The sequence below is a fragment of the Cyprinus carpio genome, unplaced genomic scaffold, assembly GCF_018340385.1.
Source record: "Cyprinus carpio isolate SPL01 unplaced genomic scaffold, ASM1834038v1 S000006557, whole genome shotgun sequence".
Classification (NCBI taxonomy): domain Eukaryota; kingdom Metazoa; phylum Chordata; class Actinopteri; order Cypriniformes; family Cyprinidae; genus Cyprinus; species Cyprinus carpio.
Genome location: NW_024879219.1, coordinates 847,251 through 865,669, shown reverse-complemented (window position 1 = coordinate 865,669; position 18,419 = coordinate 847,251). Strand labels below are relative to the sequence as shown.

At 37.1% G+C, this 18,419-nt stretch overlaps 1 protein-coding gene across 1 annotated transcript; it reads left to right on the top strand.

Moving 5' to 3' along the window:
- The first annotated feature begins 3,028 nt into the window (after positions 1–3,028).
- On the top strand, positions 3,029–17,909 carry LOC109107686. Its single transcript, XM_042754610.1, is given in 8 exon segments — positions 3,029–3,549; positions 4,104–4,139; positions 4,528–5,004; positions 5,221–5,391; positions 6,334–6,606; positions 6,909–7,151; positions 7,246–7,359; positions 17,726–17,909. Coding segments are annotated over 8 exon segments (1,380 nt in total). The 5' UTR covers positions 3,029–3,518; the 3' UTR covers positions 17,761–17,909.
- The last annotated feature ends 510 nt before the right edge of the window (positions 17,910–18,419 follow it).

The window sequence follows — 18,419 nt, the reverse complement described above, 5'->3', positions numbered from 1 at the left end:
TGCAAAGGAGAGGAGAATAACAAGGTGGACATGGACACTTGTTAAGTTTCTGGTGTGATCTTGTACTCTTTATCCTGCAAACTTGTCTAGTGACTGGTAAGCTTTAAAGTCTTTTATTGGGGCTAATGGAGAGAAGGTTTGATTACTAGTTCTTGATGCTGTGGGCCTTTTGGGGACATGTTTTGCGTTGGAGTGGACTGCTCACTTATCAAAACATTTTTCTGTTCTTTAGTCAGACCTATATTCTCGGTAATGTGCGGTCTGTTTTGGTTCTTGTTCAAAGTTGTTTGTAGTTCCTTTTTCTTGGTTACTTTTATTTTCTACAACAGACATCAATACCTTTATTTGTTTTATTTTATTTTTAAAAGGATTATTCATTCAGGTGGTTTGGTTTAAAGAGTACATATCAGCGTTTACATGTCATTTACAGAATGGAATTGCTTTTGTTTTTCTTCATTTGCTAGATACAATTTTGGGCTCTTAATAAAACTAAGGGGGTGCTTATCTTAGTTAACAGGAAGTTACAGCTATCAGTTGAACATACCGGAAGTGATGATTTGTTTATATCCGCTGCAAAATACATAATGACAGGATAGCATTGGTTTCTATTTATGGTCTGAACGAGGCAGACAGTTCTTTTTTTTTACAAATATTTCCAATACATTGCTTGAGCAGACTGATTGCCCATTAATGGTGGGTGGCGAGTTTAATGCTGTCAAAAATCCTGTTTTGGATAAATCTCACTTTGATACAACAGCCAGTCCATCTTCTAAGTTGCTTAATAAATTTATCACTTAATATAATCGATCTTTGGAGAATTCAGAATACCACCTCTAAGGACTTTACTTTTTTTATAATAGGCATAAGACTTTCTCTAGGATAGATTACATATTTCTCAGTCCATCTGTAATTTTGCCTAATTCCCCCATCTCTATATTACCAGTCTTATTGTCTGATCATTCTGCTGTGTTGTGTAAAATGAATCTTTCCAATATTAAAGCCAAAGCCCCTAGATGGTGCTTTAACATATCATTATTAACCAATCAGACTTTCATTAATTCGCTAAAAGAACATATAAAGGAATTTATTGAAATTAATACGAAATGTGATGTAGATCCTCAAATACTATGATAAACGACTAAGTGTGCAACACGAGAATTCTGTATAGCTTTTTCTTCCACTTTTGCAAAAGTGAAAATTCATCAGCTTACACAGTTAGAAAATAAAATCCTTTACAAAACCTACAAATACAAAATTTTACTGATCAACGAGCCACACAATTGTCCTCCTTGAAAGAAGAATATGATTTATTTTCACATTCAAAGGCAGAGTTTATCTTGCATTGGACTAGGCAAAAATATTATTTCGAATCGGAGAGACCTAGCCACTTACTGGCTCTTAGGCTGAGGGAATGTGAGTCCAAAGCATACAGCATATCAGCGTAATAAAATCATCAGATGGTCAGCTCACCACGAACCCTATGATGATCAAAATCTCCAAATTTAAAATGAATTTGTTACCTCGGCTTAACCTTCTTTTCTCTGTGTTGCCACTCTCTCCCCCTCCAGGTTACTTTAAGGATATAAACTCTATACTTTCCCGTTTTATATGGAATGGTAAGCGCCACAGAATCAAACTTACCATGTTCCAGCATCCTATATGTGCAGGAAGACTGGCTGTACCAAATTTTGAATTGTATTATTGGTCGTTCCAACTTAAGGCTCTTCATAGTTGGGTTGACCCTCAATCTAAAGTGTCATGGAGAGTGATTAAAGCTGACAAGGTTAAACCAAACAGATTTCAAGATATTTTATTTGCTGGCACAGGAAAAAAAGGCGATAATTACAAATTCTGCCCGGTTATAACTAATTCTATTAGGATCTGGCAAACGGTTGAACGTCTGATAGGAGGACCCTTCAAATTTTGTAACAGTGCACCGTTATGGCACAATCTCAATTTTTTATATGAAAATCATCCATTTGTCCAACCATCTTGGTCTTCTTTAGGCATAAACACGCAGTGATTTATATGATGACCAAGGCCTTTGATCGTTTCAGGCATCAAGAATTAAGTTTTGTTTACCAGCATCCTCATATTATGTCTTTTTTTCAGTTACGTTCTGCTCTCAAAGCATATGGAGTTCCTTGGGCATCTCCTATTTCCTCTCATCCTATGCGAGATTAGATTGCACAATCTTCTGGTCGACCATCTGTTTCTTTCATATATATAGTAAAATTATTGATCGCATTACAAAACCTCTTTCTATCAAATCTGTTTGGAATCAGGAATTATCTGACCTTAATTTATCTGTCGACTGGGAGAGGGTGTGGTCTAACCTCAGTTTAACCTCTAAAAACTTGGCTGATCATCTTAACCATTTCAAAGTTATTCATAACTTATATATATAACTTTTTAAATTATTTTAAAAGTTTAAATATGGCCAAATTACAACTGCCGTATCTGTAATACTGCGTCATCGGGTACTTTTCTTCATATGTTTTGGGAGTGTCAGTGTTTTGGTCTATTGTCAATAATCTGTGGACACATGTAAACTTTGTTTTATCCTCTTTATTACAAACTGATTACATGGTTAAGCCAAGTTTATGTCTTCTTGATGATTCTGGCTTCTGTATAAGCTCAATACAAAAAACAATGTTGTTTGCTGGTTTTACAGCTGCAAAAAAAGACAATAATACAGAACTGGTTTACATCACACGTGTGGGAAAACGTATTGGATCCATCGTCTTCTTAAAATAGAGGCCTGTGAATGTACAACAACACAAATTAATAAGGCCAAACCTAGTACTAATGATGTTTGGCAGTGTTTTTTTCTTTCTTTCTAAAATCTGGATTATATAACAGAATAATTGTTTCTCTCTCTCTCTCTCTCTCTCTCTCTCTCTCTCTCTCTCTCTCTCTTATTGGAAAATGTAAATTGATTATATGTCCGTTGTTGTTGTTTTTGCGTTTATCCTGAGTTTATGTTATAGTGTAATTTTTTTTTTTTTGTTTTTGATTTTTAGTTGATCACAAAAAATGAATATATAGATATGAGCTCATAGTTGTGGTTTGATTTCTTCTATTTCAGCTCCAACATATTAAACCAGTGAGAGAAGAGCAGCAGTTGTTCACTTTTTTGCCATGTTAATACATAATTATAACTACAGCTAATACCATCTTTACAATAAAGAGCCATTAAAATACTGCTTTATTTCTCTTGTTCATTGAACACACCAGAATATAACTTTTCATAATAGCAAATAAATCCTGTTCAATTTAATACTGAATGGATCATAACAACATTTCTGTAGAAAACTTGCATGTTAGTCAGTGTGACATTTTCTGAAAACATGTTACAAGATTATCAACATTATCAAAAGATATTCTGTAACACGTGAGGTACATTTGTGTGTGTTAAATCTGTCGTGATGTTTCTAAAGATCTGACCGCAGGTTTCAGGAAGTCTTGAGTCTTTAACACAGTCTGTGTCTTTAACCGTCTGTCATCATTCAGTCAGTATGGAGCTCAGTCAACTTCCTCTTGTGCTCTGTGAGTATTATTTCCTCTAAATGTATTTCAGTGGAATTGCTATTATATTATGTAAATGATCAAGTGTTTTAGTGTTCCTAGATGTATGTCTTTTCTTGCTGCTCTCAGAGTTTCAGATCCAGCTCTAGTCCATGATATATGAGTGAAGGATGAGTTTGAGAGAGGAAGTGTGCAGTTAGTGCTGTTTGTGAAAGAGAAATGCACTCTGTTGTGTTGTAGATCAGTGTTTGTTCACTCATTCAGTTTTGTGATGTGTAATGCTGTTGAATCAGTTCTGTTGGTTTGTTTTTCAGTTATTGTCACTGTTGTTGTAATATTCACTAGTACACAGTTAGTAAGAGTTTGTCTTTATTCTTCTGCTCGTGATCACACTGTTGATTTGAAGTTCCTGAAACAGTTCTCTGCTGTGATCAAATTTATAAAATACCAGTCAGATGTTTTCATGTTTATCTAGACACATATACAGTCCCCACACAATATCTTAATATTCGTTCATCTTTATAATTATCAGCTGAATGTTAACATTGTAATGAGTTTTTGTATTTGTGTTTTAGTGCTGATTTCAAACATCTACTCTGGACAAACTGAAGGTGAGTCAATTTGATTCATATATTTTCATCATAAATTTTCATATGAGTGATTCTACATTAACTGTTATAAACCAACTGAAAGTTGAGAAATTACTAACATTTTATAATGATTATATATGCACCCTTTTAATAAGTTGAATTATTCATGTGACAGTTCTGAGGTGTGACAAGAAACATCAGTTTATCAAAAACAGCAGATACTGAGGGACAAGATCTTGTTATAAAACTTATTGAAAAACTTTCATAACTGATGTCTCCAAATTCCCAATGATTGTATATTGACAGATATTTTATAAACGACTATAACAGCTATAGAGAGCAACACTTCAGTCTCATCTGATTTAGCATGTGTGTTTTACAGTCAAGTAACTGTGATGCTGTTCTGCAGAAACACCAAAAGCCACAGTGACCATTAAACCTGCTCAACATGTATTCAGAGGAGAGAGAGTCACTCTCAGATGTGACATAAATGCTGAAGGAGTCACTAGCTGGCAGTACAGCTGGTATAAAGACAGTTCAGTCAATGCTTCCAGTGAACTACAGGAACACACATTCAATTCTGTTACTGAGTCTGACACAGGTAAATACTCCTGTGATGGATCAGAGAGAGGAGGATCAGAAACATCAAACCACAGTGATGAAGTTACACTGACAGTATCAGGTGAGTTTGATCATCTCTTCACATACACACACAAGTTTAACATGTTATTAATGATTAATTTCTCACCTTCAGTTCCCAGAGCAGTTTTAAGTGTTTCTCCACAGACGTGGTTGACTGAAGGAGATCCAGTGACTCTGATCTGTAAGGTTAACGGCTCCTCTACAGGCTGGACATTCAGCTGGTTCACTGTAACTGTCTCATCAGGTAAGATGTAATGTCCTCTACAGGCTGGACATTCAGCTGGTTCACTGAAACTCTCTCATCAGGTAAGATGTAATGGCCCGGTTTCATAGACAGGGCTTAATTATAGCGATTAAAGATATTTAATCAATCTGAATACTCTGATTCATTTATTTATAAGACTCATGTAAAAATGTCTGCTCATTTCTTGAGGTAACTGCGCTTTTTAACTTTATACAGACTACATATATCGTTATGATCTGCTCTCAGACAGCAGCAGAGGAGCTGGAGGAAACTACACTGTCACTTCTGCTGCTCTAAATCACACAGGAGTTTATGTGTGTGGAGCAGAGAGAGGAAAACCAGCTGATTACATAACCATCAGCAACACACAGTTAATATGGGTCACTGGTGAGTTCAAACTGAACCACAGAATGAGTGACACTCTGGAAATTTTCCTTGATCTTTTTAGAGCTTAAAGTGTCTTGAAATGTTGTCCTGTCATAATATATACGGCTGCTTTTGAATGATGTGAATGGAGAAAGATGCTTCTGCTGTCAGGTGTAGTTACTGCATCTACTAGCAGGGTCTAAATAAACCAAACTAACCAGAAAAACCTTGATTCCTGTTTAGAGGTAATTTTGTATGACGTTTAATTCTAATGGTGGTGATATTGTAATTGTAATGTATAATATAATTTTTGTTTTGTTGAAGTGTTGTTTTAATTAGTGGAGTTGAGTTAAGGTAATCTAATATATTTTATGTAATGTGTTGTGTGATCTGTTTTATTGATGGAAATTTCATAATGAAATTTATTTGAAATATTTGTGTTATTGAACACACATTGATTCTAGGAGGCACTTTACTAAGAACACAGGACTCTCAATGTACACATCAACACATTTTATAGAATGAACCATATAAACACTTTATCAATCATTTTACAGTTTGATTAATATCTGCCTTATAATAATATCTTAGTAAATTAATATACAGCAAACTCAGTTAACTATAAACAGTACTAGGTTCACACTGTACAGACAAAGAAGAACTGATCCTCGAGTTGAGTCTGGTTTCTCTCAGGGTTTTTTCTCCAATAGTAACAGCTTATGGAGGTTTTTGTTGGTTGTCACAGTTGTCTTTGGTTTGCTGCTGATGGCATAATGACAAATATATTAAAGTGTAATTTTGTTTATGAAGTTTTAAATATACATTTTGGAATTTCTAATACTATAACCTGAATTTTTTTTTTTCTGAAAAGCTGCTTTGTGAAAATTTAAGTTGTGTAAAGTGTTTTATCAATAAAACTGTCTTGACTTGTTTTCTGAATTGTAGCTGTAATTGTCTTCTCAGGTGTTTCTCTTCCAGTCTCTCTGATCGTCAGTCCCAGCAGAACTCAACACTTCACATCTCTCTCTCTGAGCTGTGAGGATCAGAATAACTCTACTGGATGGACAGTGAGAAGATACACAGACATATGGGGGCTGGAAGATTGTTCATCAGTGTGGGGATGATAAAGAGGATGTTTGTGTATGGTAGGTTGTTCATTATTATATGACACTGGAGTGTACTGGTGTCAGTCTGAATCTGGAGAGAAACATCAGCCTGTTAATATCACTGTACACGGTATTTATTCATTTCACAAAGCCCTGATTTTATGTTTTGGATATAAATACTGTAGCTGGATTGTGATCTCAATTCGATCACCCACACATTCTTATTCCTAAATGATAATTGATTGTATTGCTGTCTTGTATTTTATGAGTGTCATTTATTTGTTCTTGAGTGTTTTGAAAGGCACCTCTAAATAAAACACATTATTATTATTATTATTAGTAGTAGTAGTAGTAGTAGTAGTAGTATTGTTGTTGTTACAGTCTGACTATAATCTTACTATTCATCAGTTGATGTTTGCTCTGTTTCTGTAGTTGGTGTGATTCTGGAGAGTCCTGTTCATCCTGTGACTGAAGGAGAAACTCTGACTCTACGCTGTTTAGATCAAAACACAACCTCACCAAACCTCAGAGCTGATTTCTATAAAGATGGGACACTCATCCAGAGTCAAACTACAGAGATGATCATCTCTACTGTCTCAAAGTCACACGAGGGTTTCTACTCCTGCAAACACCCAGAGAGAGGAGAGTCACCCAAGAGCTGGATCTCAGTCACAGGTGAGAGTCAATCAAACTGTGAGCTGGTTTATTTCTTCTCATGTTCTCGTTCAGATATGGTGCTTGATAAAGTGCTTGTGTGTCTCTTCTTCAGTGTCTCATTCAGGATCTCAGATCTCTGTTCTCCACACACTCAGTTCTGTACTGGCAGTTTGTCCATATCTGCTCGTGACAGTCGTGCTGATTTTCAAATGCTGCAGGATGAGAGGTAAATGTCTGTCTGATTTATTACATTATATTCATTATATTCAGTTAAACATCTGTACCTATATGCCATGGTCTGTCTGAATACTCGATTCTGATTGGCTGGCAGGTGTTGATTAAATTTGTTTAACTGCACAGGTGTCACACCCCTGGACTTATAATGTTGTGTTTTCCCTGCATGTGTTCCATTCCCCATGTTCTGTGTGACCCAGTTTCTGTCCCTCCTTGATTGATTAGTTCCCAGGTGTGTCTCCTTAGTTCCTTGTTAGCCTGTCTTTAAAACCCATGTCCTTTCAGTCTGTGTTTGTCGGGTCTACAAGTCAGTACGTGTGTCTTCTTCCTGTGTTCCATGTTGGATTTACCCCTGTGTTGGATTAATGAAGACTCTCTCGATTATTCTCGACTCCGTGTTCCTTCCAGCACAGTAGCTTGACAATAGACCCGACCTACAACAGTTTATTCCGTTTGTCTACCCTCCGTTTGTTTTCCGGTTTTCCTCAGTCCTTTTTTTTCTCCGACATCAGACCAGGTGAGTGAGCCGGCAACATGAGATGTGAATGAGGGAGAAGGACACGGACAGGGTGAGCGCAGAGAGGAGCTCCGCCCCCTGCACCGCGGCTGAGGGTGAGCTGGATATGGAGCGCCAAAAGGTCCAAAATGAGGAGGTGGATCTTATAGACTGGGATTCGGAACTGAAAGTTGAACTGCCCCCTCTTCTCTCTCCGTCATCTCTGCTGGTCCCGTCCAGCCCTCCTTCGTCCTTGGTTTCCTCGTCCAGCCCTGAGGGGGCTTCCAATTCTCCAGTGCCCGCTCCTAGAATGTGTCCTCCAGTGCCTGCTCCTAGAATGGGTCCTCCAGTGCCCGCTCCTAGAATGTGCCCTCCTGTGGCCACTCCTCCAAAATTCCCACCATCCCACCCGCTCCTGCCTCCTCCACCGCTGTCGTCTGGCAGCCCCTCTGCTCGCCCTCAGCCCACCATCATTGCGGTGCGAGCTCCGCGGGACTGCCATCCTCCAGTGTCGCTGTGCTCTGAGTCTCCCTCACCTCCGCCTCCTGCCTCCAAGGCCTGGATTCCGCCTCAGCCTGTTGACCCGTCGGCTCCACCATGGCTCCTAGCTCCCTCCTCTCCTCCTTGGTCTGGCGTCGACCATCCTGCGCCTCGGGACTCCACTTCTCTGGCTTCACCTCGTCCCTCCGGCTCCGTCAGGCTCCTTCATCCCCTTGGCTCCACCTCAGTCCTCTGTCGCTCTGGCTCCACCACGGCTTCCCGGATCCACATCTCCACGTCGGTTGCCGGTGCCATCAGTTCCGCCTAGGACCTCCAGATCCTCCCCATCACCCTGGCTCTACGGCTCTCTGTCTCCGCCTCGGGCTCCTCCTCCACCTGCTCTGCCGCCGTTGGTCGTCCCACTGGAGTTGGCGGCCATTACTCCTCCATGGCTCCTCCCACCGTCGGCTCGACCTTGGGCTGTTATGGCTGTGGCCTGGGTCCTGCTGGGCTCCTCCTGCTCCAGGTCCCTCCTGTCTCCTCCCTGGCTCCTCCCTCCGTCGTCTCCTCCCTGGCTCCTTCCTCCGTGGTCTCTGTCTGCTGGCTCCCTCCCGGGAGTCCGTCCTCCACCGGAACCTCCTCCCAAGTTCCCACCCTACAAGTCAGTATGTGTGTCTTCCTCCTGTGTTCCATGTTGGATTTACCCCTGTATTGCATTAATAAAGACTCTCTTGATTATTCTCGACTCAGTGTTCCTTCCGGCACAGTAGCATGACAACAGGTAGTTCCAGGTCAGTTTTTATAAATGCTACAGAGTTTATAAATGAAGCATTTAACATTTGTTGAATATAACTTTTAAGATCAAATTTGACTTTTTAGGTAAATTTTATATATTGTATAAAAATATTATACAAAAATGTATACAATAGTTGTACAATAAGTTAATAGTTCTTTACAAATTATTCTGGCATGACAGTAAATAAACCACAACATTAATACTGATATTATAACATTTATCAGAAACATATGTGTGAAAGAATGTGAGCATGTGTATTAATGACAGAATGTAAACAGAACAAGCATTTAACTTTTTGTTTTTTACAAATGATACACTTACAGTTTGTTTCATAGTCCATGAATACAGATCATGCATCTCTGTCAATTTTCATGATCTCTTTAGCATAATTGATGTAGTCATGAAGAAGACCCGTCAGCACAGCAAAGGCATGTGACATCTTTTACATCATCCAGGGCAGCGTCCTCATTTAAAACCACTGTAGCATCAGTTTGGGGTAAAGGACATTCTCCTCTTTGACCAGCATTCATCCCAGTCACCACCTGCTCTTCATCAGTGGCCAAAAAAGAGAAAAACATAAAAAAAAAGAAAACATTTAATTAAACTATCCATTTTCAGATAGAGGTGCATTCACATCAGTAAGGATCGGTAAATAGCCAGTTTTATAATTTCAACACTTTGTGTGGTTGTTTAATGTCTCTGTCTAACACAGCGCTCTAGAATGCTATCATGGCAACACTAGTGTGAGGGCATGTAATATTGTTTAAATAAATATATTGCGAGGACTTCCGGTTATGGCGTGGAGATAAGCGGTAACGTTATCTTGCGTCGCTTCCACTTTCATCTAATTTCATCAATAATCGCTCTTGCATTACTAATAGAAAGTATTTACTGATATTTCATATATTCTTAACAAATATGGCACCTAAACTGTCGAAAAATAAAGGAGGAAAAACGTCTAAATCAGATCGAGATGAAGGGCTTTCCGCCTCCGAAGACCACGAGGAGGTGAAGTTAGCGGGTGTTACACAAACTTCGGAGGCCGAGTCTTCAGACGCAGAGACATCGAGGGAAAGCAATCCTGCTAACTTGGATAATATTTTTCAAGCAATCATCTCATTAAAGTCTGAGTTTTCTGCTAAATTTGAATCGGTGTTAACCATCTTGACGGACGTTAAGAATCAAATAGGTGACTGCTCCGCTAGATTGACAGAAGCAGAGGAGAGAATATCTCAGACCGAGGACACCGTTGACAAGCTACAATCTACAGCTAAAATGTTGGAAGACAAAATAAAGTTGCTGTCTGCTAAAACAGAAGATCTGGAAAATCGCAGTCGGCGTTCCAACGTACAGTTGGTGGGGCTGCCGGAGAAAGCTAAAGGCAGGGACGCGTGTGGCTTTCTGGAAAATTGGCTTCCTGACGCACTGGGGATGGAACCTCTTCGCTCTCCGCTGATTATTGAACGAGCTCACAGAATCGCAAGTGTCAGATCAGAGTACAAGGCACCGCCGAGGGCATTAATAATGAAGTTCCTCAATTACAAAGACAAAGTCCGGGTATTGAATGCGGCCAGAGAAAAAAAAGAGGTTCTGTACAAAGGCAAGCGAGTGATGCTCTTTCCTGATTTTTCAGCCGAGGTCAGCAAGAAACGCCAGCGCTACAACGAGGTCAAGAAAAAGCTTAGAGCAAAAGGTTTGGATTACAGATTCCTCTTCCCCTCACGGCTACAGGTGTCTTTCAATGGAACATTATATACTTTTGAGAACCCTGGAGAAGTTGAAACCTTTTTGGACAATCCACCAGAGTAGAGTCCAATAGAAATAGGGTGAGTCACTGATGTAATGAACTGGATTAAAAATATAATGCCAGAGACTTTAGACTTTGATAATGCCCACTTTTTACACTTGTTTTGATCATTTTTATTATTACTATTAGTCGACCATTCATTTATTTATTTAATTTTTGCATGGGCATGGGGTTGCGACTGAAAGAGTGCAAACATAATTGGACAATGTTCACCGACCTGTGTGGGGAAATTTATATTTTGCCCCCCATCCTGTAATTTAATTTATATATTTGTGTATTTTATTTTATTTTTTGCTGATATTTTTTTCGCATACCCTATCAGTGTAAATAGTTAGCTACATACTAAAGAGCTTAAGTACGGAAGTGATGGCGTGAGTTGACATAAGGAGAACGGTTCCTCAGGAAGAGAGAGTCGGTGGACCCGTGTTGTTTCTAGTGAAGTTAAATTCAGGGGATAAGGGTGGTCGAAAAGACCTGGGAAATGTGTTTATTTAGTTTAATTCCTATTTTTTTTCTTCTTTTTTTATGTCTAATTGTTCAACTAGGGGCTGCTTTTTATTTTTGGTCAATAATTTTACGAATCTGTTCATTCTGGTGTATTTTGGGGACATTCAAGTGTTGAATAGAAGAAAAGGGTGCATTGCATACATAATTAATAACAATGTCTAGAGAAGTAAAGCTTAAAAATTACATCCTGGAACTGTAGGGGACTTAACAGTATTACAAAACTCAAGCAGGTCATGCTCCGACTCAAACAATTGCAGTGCAAAATTGTGTTCCTTCAAGAAACACATCTAAGATCTGAAGATACAATAAGGGTTAGAAGGAGATGGCCTGGACAAGTTTTTTTTCTGCATCTTATAGTAGCCAAGCACGAGGGGTAATTATCTTGATTCATAAATCTATACCATTTCAGATGTCTGAGGTAAAATACGATACTATGGGGAGATATGTCCTTATAAAGGGAACCCTTTTGTCAGAAACACTAAACTTAATTAGCGTATACGGTCCCAATATAGATAATGCGGCATTCTTTACTAACCTATTCTTAACTATTTCCTCATTTCAGGGTCACTATATAATGGGAGGTGACTTTAATTGCACCCTAGATCCGTGTAAAGATCGATCTTCTGGAGTCGATCGGTCACACAAAAAAACAAGAAAAGTACTAAAATCTTTTATTAATGACTTAAATTTAATTGATATATGGAGAAACCAAAAGCCCACAGATATCCAATTCTCATGTTACTCAAGTACGCACAAGACTCACTCAAGAATTGACTATTTTCTTATATCAGCACCTCTCCTGTCGAAGATTCAGGACTGTTGGTATGATAGTATGGTACTATCAGATCATGCTTCCATATCTCTGATATACATAGATGCCAATTTAAGAAGTGACCCACCAAACTGGAGATTACATCCAAAGTGGCTAGGAAATTCAAAGTTTATTGAACATATGGAACAACAGATTGACCTATATTTCGATATGAATACTTCAGAAATATCAGCTAGTACTAGGTGTATTTATTATTATTTATTATTTAATTATGTAATCAAAAGTTAAATCTTCTGGATTCTAAATTGAAAGACCTAGAAAAAAGACAATTTCAAAATCAAATTAATGATACAAAAATTGATCAGGAAAATTTATTTCTTAGAGCCCAGTATGAAGAGATGTCCGCCTCTAGAGTGGCAAGCAGTATGATGAAACTGAAACTATTATGATCAAGGCGAAAAGCCAGGGAAACTTTTAGCATGGCGAATCAAACAGTTGCAATCCGAAAGTGCTATTAATTCTATTCAGGAAGAGGGGGGAGATGTTATGACGGATCCTGTTAAAATAAATAATGCGTTTAAAGATTTTTTTAACTCTTTATACAGCTCAGTATATACAGAAGATCAGAAACAACAAGAAACTTTTTTAAATGAGATTAAAATTCCTAAGATTTCTAATGAGGTAAAAGACAATCTTGAAGGCAGATTTATCAGAAGAAAGAAGTTTTAAGTGCTATTGAGAATCTGAGAGGTGGTCGAACTCCTGGACCAGACGGAATTCCTATAGATTTTTATAAGAAGTTTAAGAAAAAATTAGCCTCTCCTATCTTAAATATGTTTAAAGAGTCATACCAACAAGGCGTACTCCCACCATCTTTAAGAGGTGCACTGATTATGCTCCTTCTTAAACCCAACAAATTAAAAATGAAGTGTGAATCCTATCGTCCAATTTCACTACTAAACTCTGATACAAAGATACTTAGTAAGATACTGTCAAAAAGACTAGAAAATGTCTTACCAAATATAGTGGACCGTGATCAGAATGGATTTGTGAAAGGCCGTCAGGGATTTCACAATGTAAGGATGTTGTTTCATATTTTACATCATAAAAAGGGTTCTCCAGATACAGCAATTTTATCTTTAGATGCAGAGAAGGCCTTTGATAGGGTGGAGTGGCCTTTTCCTTTGGGAGGTTCTACAAAGGTTTGGTTTTGGGGAAGTATTTTGCTCATGGATTAAGTTATTGTATACACACCCTACATCAGAGAGGTTCTGACCAATGGAATAATTTCAAGGCCTTTCAAAGTAAACAGAGGCACCCGGCAGGGATGTCCTCTGTCACCACTTTTGTTTCTCTTGGTAATTGAACCATTTGCTATTGCAGTACGGGATGAAAGCAACATTAGTGGAATTAGTATCGGCTCAATAACACACTGCATATCCCTATATGCAGATGATGTTTTATTATTTCTTACTGAGCTCAGCCAATCTATTCCAGCTTTACTCAATCTCATAAAAAGGTTCGGGAAGTTTTCTGGCTATAAGATAAATCAGTCTAAATCCTCTATTTTATTTCTCAATCAAGAGGAAAAGTCAAAAATTATCATACTTAACTTCCAATCTTAATGTTACAGATTCATTTACATACTTAGGACTCCAGATTGTGGCAGATATAGAAAAAATAACCTCATTGAACTACAGTGCCCTAACAAATTCAATTACTAAGTCTGTAGATAGATGGTCAGGTTCACCAAGCTCATTAATCGGTCACATTAATATATTAAAAATGAATACACTACCCAAAATAATTTATTATTTCCAAAATATCCCTTTGCCCCCCACTACCTCATTTTTCACCATTCTTCGAAGAATGTTTATCCAGTTTATTTGGAATAATAAACACCCAAGAGTCCGGACATCTTTGCTTTACCTACCATACGATAGGGGAGGATTGAAACTCCCAAATATTCAAGCATACTATTGGGCATCCCAGTTAAGAGCGATAATGTTTCATTTTTCGGCAAGTGCTCCTCGTAAATGGCTAGAAATAGAAAATTTATTTGTGAAATCGAAGATTCCTTTTAACTTGTATCTTTATTCAGCCAATATAAAAATACTACAGAAAAATTTGAGTGCAATATCATTTAATCCAATAGTACTGAACATGATTAATGTCTGGGGGAAAGTACGAATTCATCTAAAGGAAAAAGAGTCTCTATCTGTATTTAGCCCAATATGGGGGAATGATCATTTTTTACCTGGTCGAAAGGATTTAGGCTTTCGACTCTGGGCTCAGAATGGTGTGTGGAAAGTTAAAGATCTATACAAAGATGGCGTTCTAATGTCATTTACTGATATTACTGATAAGTTCAAAATCCCTAAAAAACATTATTATAAATACTTGCAAATTAGGAATTTTATACGTACTGCCCGGGGACAAGGACTTGCTGAGCCAGAGCTAACTAATCTAGAGAAATGGTATCTAAACCAAGCCTTGGAGGAGGACACATATCTTGTTTATACAACATGTTATTGTTAGGTTCTCAGGAGTCATCTACATCCAGATTAGCCATGTGGGAACAAGACCTTGGATTAAAGATTGATAAGAAAAAATGGGAGCAAAACATGTACAAAAGCTCAAACACAGACAGTTAACAGCAGACTAAAACTGTTACAGTACAATTGGCTTATGCGTACTTATATAACTCCGGTAAAACTAAATGAAATTTATAGCAACGTACCAGATACTTGTTTTAAATGTAACAGTGCAAAAGGCACGTTGATTCATTGTATGTGGGAATGTGATCAAATAAAAGAGTTTTGGAAAGAAATTAATAATATGATATGGCATATAGTCTCAGTGAGATTGCCATTGGACCCTGAGCTTTTCATTATTGGTATTCATCCAGATAACTGGAAAATTAAAAAGGACACTCAAGTATTGATAGATATGTGTATTCTACATGCTAAACGGCTCATCGCCATTTATTGGAAAAAGATAGAAAGGCCTACTATAACTCAATGGTTAAGAGAAATATCTTCATGCATTGCAGTGGAATAGATAACATATATTCTTAAGGGTAAAGAAGACCAATTTAAGAGGATTTGGAGTCCCTTTTTATTATTTATTGAGCAAGGGGATATAAACAATATAATAGAGGAGGAACAAAATGCTTTATTAGGTATTATATTCATTTGAAAATACATTTTAATTTGCATTAATCCTATTTTATTTTATTTATCTTATCTGTGGCTATTATTGATTGCAGTGTACTGTTAACTCTGTCTTCCAAAGTACATACTTTATCCAATGTTGGTTTGTGCTATTGCATTTTTCAAGTATTATGAGGCCCGGTGTTTGTTTATTTGTTTTTTTGTTTTGTTTTTTTGTTTTTGTACATTATATGTGATGTTACAGACATGTGATGTACATTGTTGTGTAAGTGTTTAAGAAAATGCAATAAAAACAGTATTACGCAAATAAATATATAGCTTTCAGAAAGCTGCTACTTTACTGAAACATTAAAACAGACATGACATTCACATACCTCACAAATTTTCATGTACGTGGAGGGCTGCTCTTTAAAGGGTTAGTTCAACAAACAAATGAAAATGGTCATAATTTATTCGCCCCTGTGTTGTTCCAAACCCATACAAACTCTGCTAATTTTTGGAATACAAATAACTATATTTAATATTCTCTTGTGATTTCTCTTCTGAACAGACATGTTCGCTATGATATAATTTAAGATTTATTCATACATAAATATTGGCATGGATTACTTCTACAATTCTACAATCCGCTGTGTGTCGGGTGCTTCTTCACCTCCACGTCGTGCATTCAAATCATTTAATGCACAGCTAGCCATTGATTATCCCTTACTTATATCATTACACTTTATTTGCTCTGTTTTATTCTGTGAAACCTTACCTTATGGAATGGAATGGAACCTTATGGAATAACCGTTTTATAAAAGCAATAAACCCCGTGAAGCTGTGGTGAATTTATAACAGCTAAGGGTTGTTTTTAGGCACGACACGAAGCAAAACTTGGGGCTTATTGCTTTAATCTAGTTATTATTAATACTGTGCAGCTTTTCATGCTTTGAGTTTTTAAGGTGCTCACTAAAGCTGCTGTGAAACAGCATGAATTGTGAAAATTGCTGTAATACAAATCAGTTAAACTGAATCTGTCTCACACCTCCTGTTTATCTTTTACTCTACAATACACATCTTTCCTCACTGATAAAAGACCAGTGTTGGGTGTAATGCGTTACTGTAATTAAATTACTTATCCACTGAAAAAGTAAAGTAAGTGATTACTCATTTTTAGGTAATTTAATTACAGTTACTTATAAAGTATTTGCGTTACATACAGTTCTAAAATCAATATTGAATTTGAAATCTAAATTTACCATCTAAAGATAAAATTGAATGCAGCGTCTTTAACCCTCTGCACGCCAGCACGTTCACTTTCAGTTTTTCCTGATTCACAGAGAAACCTTAAATAATCAGATACAGATAAGACTAAAATCAATCGAATCTAAAAAGGGCCTGCTTTTATTTGTGTACACTGAAAATAAGAACAAAACATTGTGCTTTTGTAAAATAATCATAACAAACACGGTGCGCTTTCTGCCGTCTCTGTCTCCGTGAGCAACTTTCTACACGTCACAAACTCAGCGAATGGCACAGAGACATGGCGATATCTAGGCGATATCGCGTTCGAAATCGAATGCGATTCATCTGCGATTATGAGGGCAATTTTGCCTAATTGTCAGTGAACTGCGGCTCTGTGTAGTGAAAGCCGCTCAATCTGAAAGCATCTGATTGTGATTTACTACTAATCACGGACCGGCTTTACTGACGAGATGCGCATGACAATCGAATGCTATTAATTGCACAGCCCTAACCTGTATGGATTTTACTAGTTGGGCTTTTCCTGAACATCTTGCCAAACTGAAATGTATTGTTCAACTTTTCTTAAGCTTTTTTGTTATTCAGATTTGTTATTATTCAGAGTATTTCTATTTGTTAACCAAAGAGGGTTAATTTTTTTTTATAAAAATGTTTAAGTATTACAGTTGTTTTAAAGCTAAAAGGCTAAACTGTTCTATGTTTGACTCAAATTGAAAGAATAAAGAGTTTAATTTCTATTAAGGTTTATAGGGATTTTAAGATGTAGCCTAATAAGCGATTTGAATAATTAAGTTACTTACTGAGTAACTAAGTTACTTTTCAGACAGAGTAATTAGTGAAGTAATTTAAATACAATATTGATGTAATTAGTAATAGTAATTAATTACTTTTTGAAAGTAACTTACCCAACACTGTAAAAGACATGATTTTTTGTTTTGTTTTTTTCTAGTCAAATTTGTTTAAATATAGTTAAAAGATGATGGTAGGCAGTTCATATAAAAAATAAATATAGATAGAGAGAGAGAAAAAAACATGCATACCTGTTCAATTAAATGCTTGATTGTTTTGTGTGTATTTAACAGCTGCATCTGTTGAAGAACAAGAAACTTCAATCTGATCTTTATCTGTTGTGATGGTGAGAAAACTTCAGCTTCATCCTGGAATCTCTCAGTATCTCAGTTCAGACTGAACATGCTGACTTACTGTAAAAGTCACATTTTGGGAGTGACTCCTTTTGGCATCTCACAGTTGTTAAAGTCAACATGAACCAGCATCACAACTCTTTTGACTCTTATTTATGAGTGATTAATTGTATTGTAAGGGAAAATGTGTTTTTATGTACTTTGTTTTGCTTATCTTTGGAATAGCTAAGAAATTAAATAAGGTACTTTTTGATTTTATATTGACTTTAAAAATAGACATGGATGTTAATCTGTATAACGCCTCATTTGATCTGGTTGGGATGATTATTGATGATTTTAGCTGGATGGTGAAGTTGTGCTGTATTGCTGGAGAGGCTGGAAAGATGAGAAGCTCGTCTTCACTAGATTGAGTTGTAGATGATGTTTTTACTTGCCAAAAATGTCCATCAGGCAGTCAGAGATTTGTGTAGCTACTGTGGGATCAGCTGCTTGATGTCAAAAGTAGAGCTGTGTGTCATTAACATAGCAATGCATAGCCTATCACACACCCTGTTCATGTTTCCTTTTTTTTAAATAAAGAAACAGTGCCTTTTAAAATATTCTGGAGCTTTTTTTCTCAAACATTCTTTCAGTG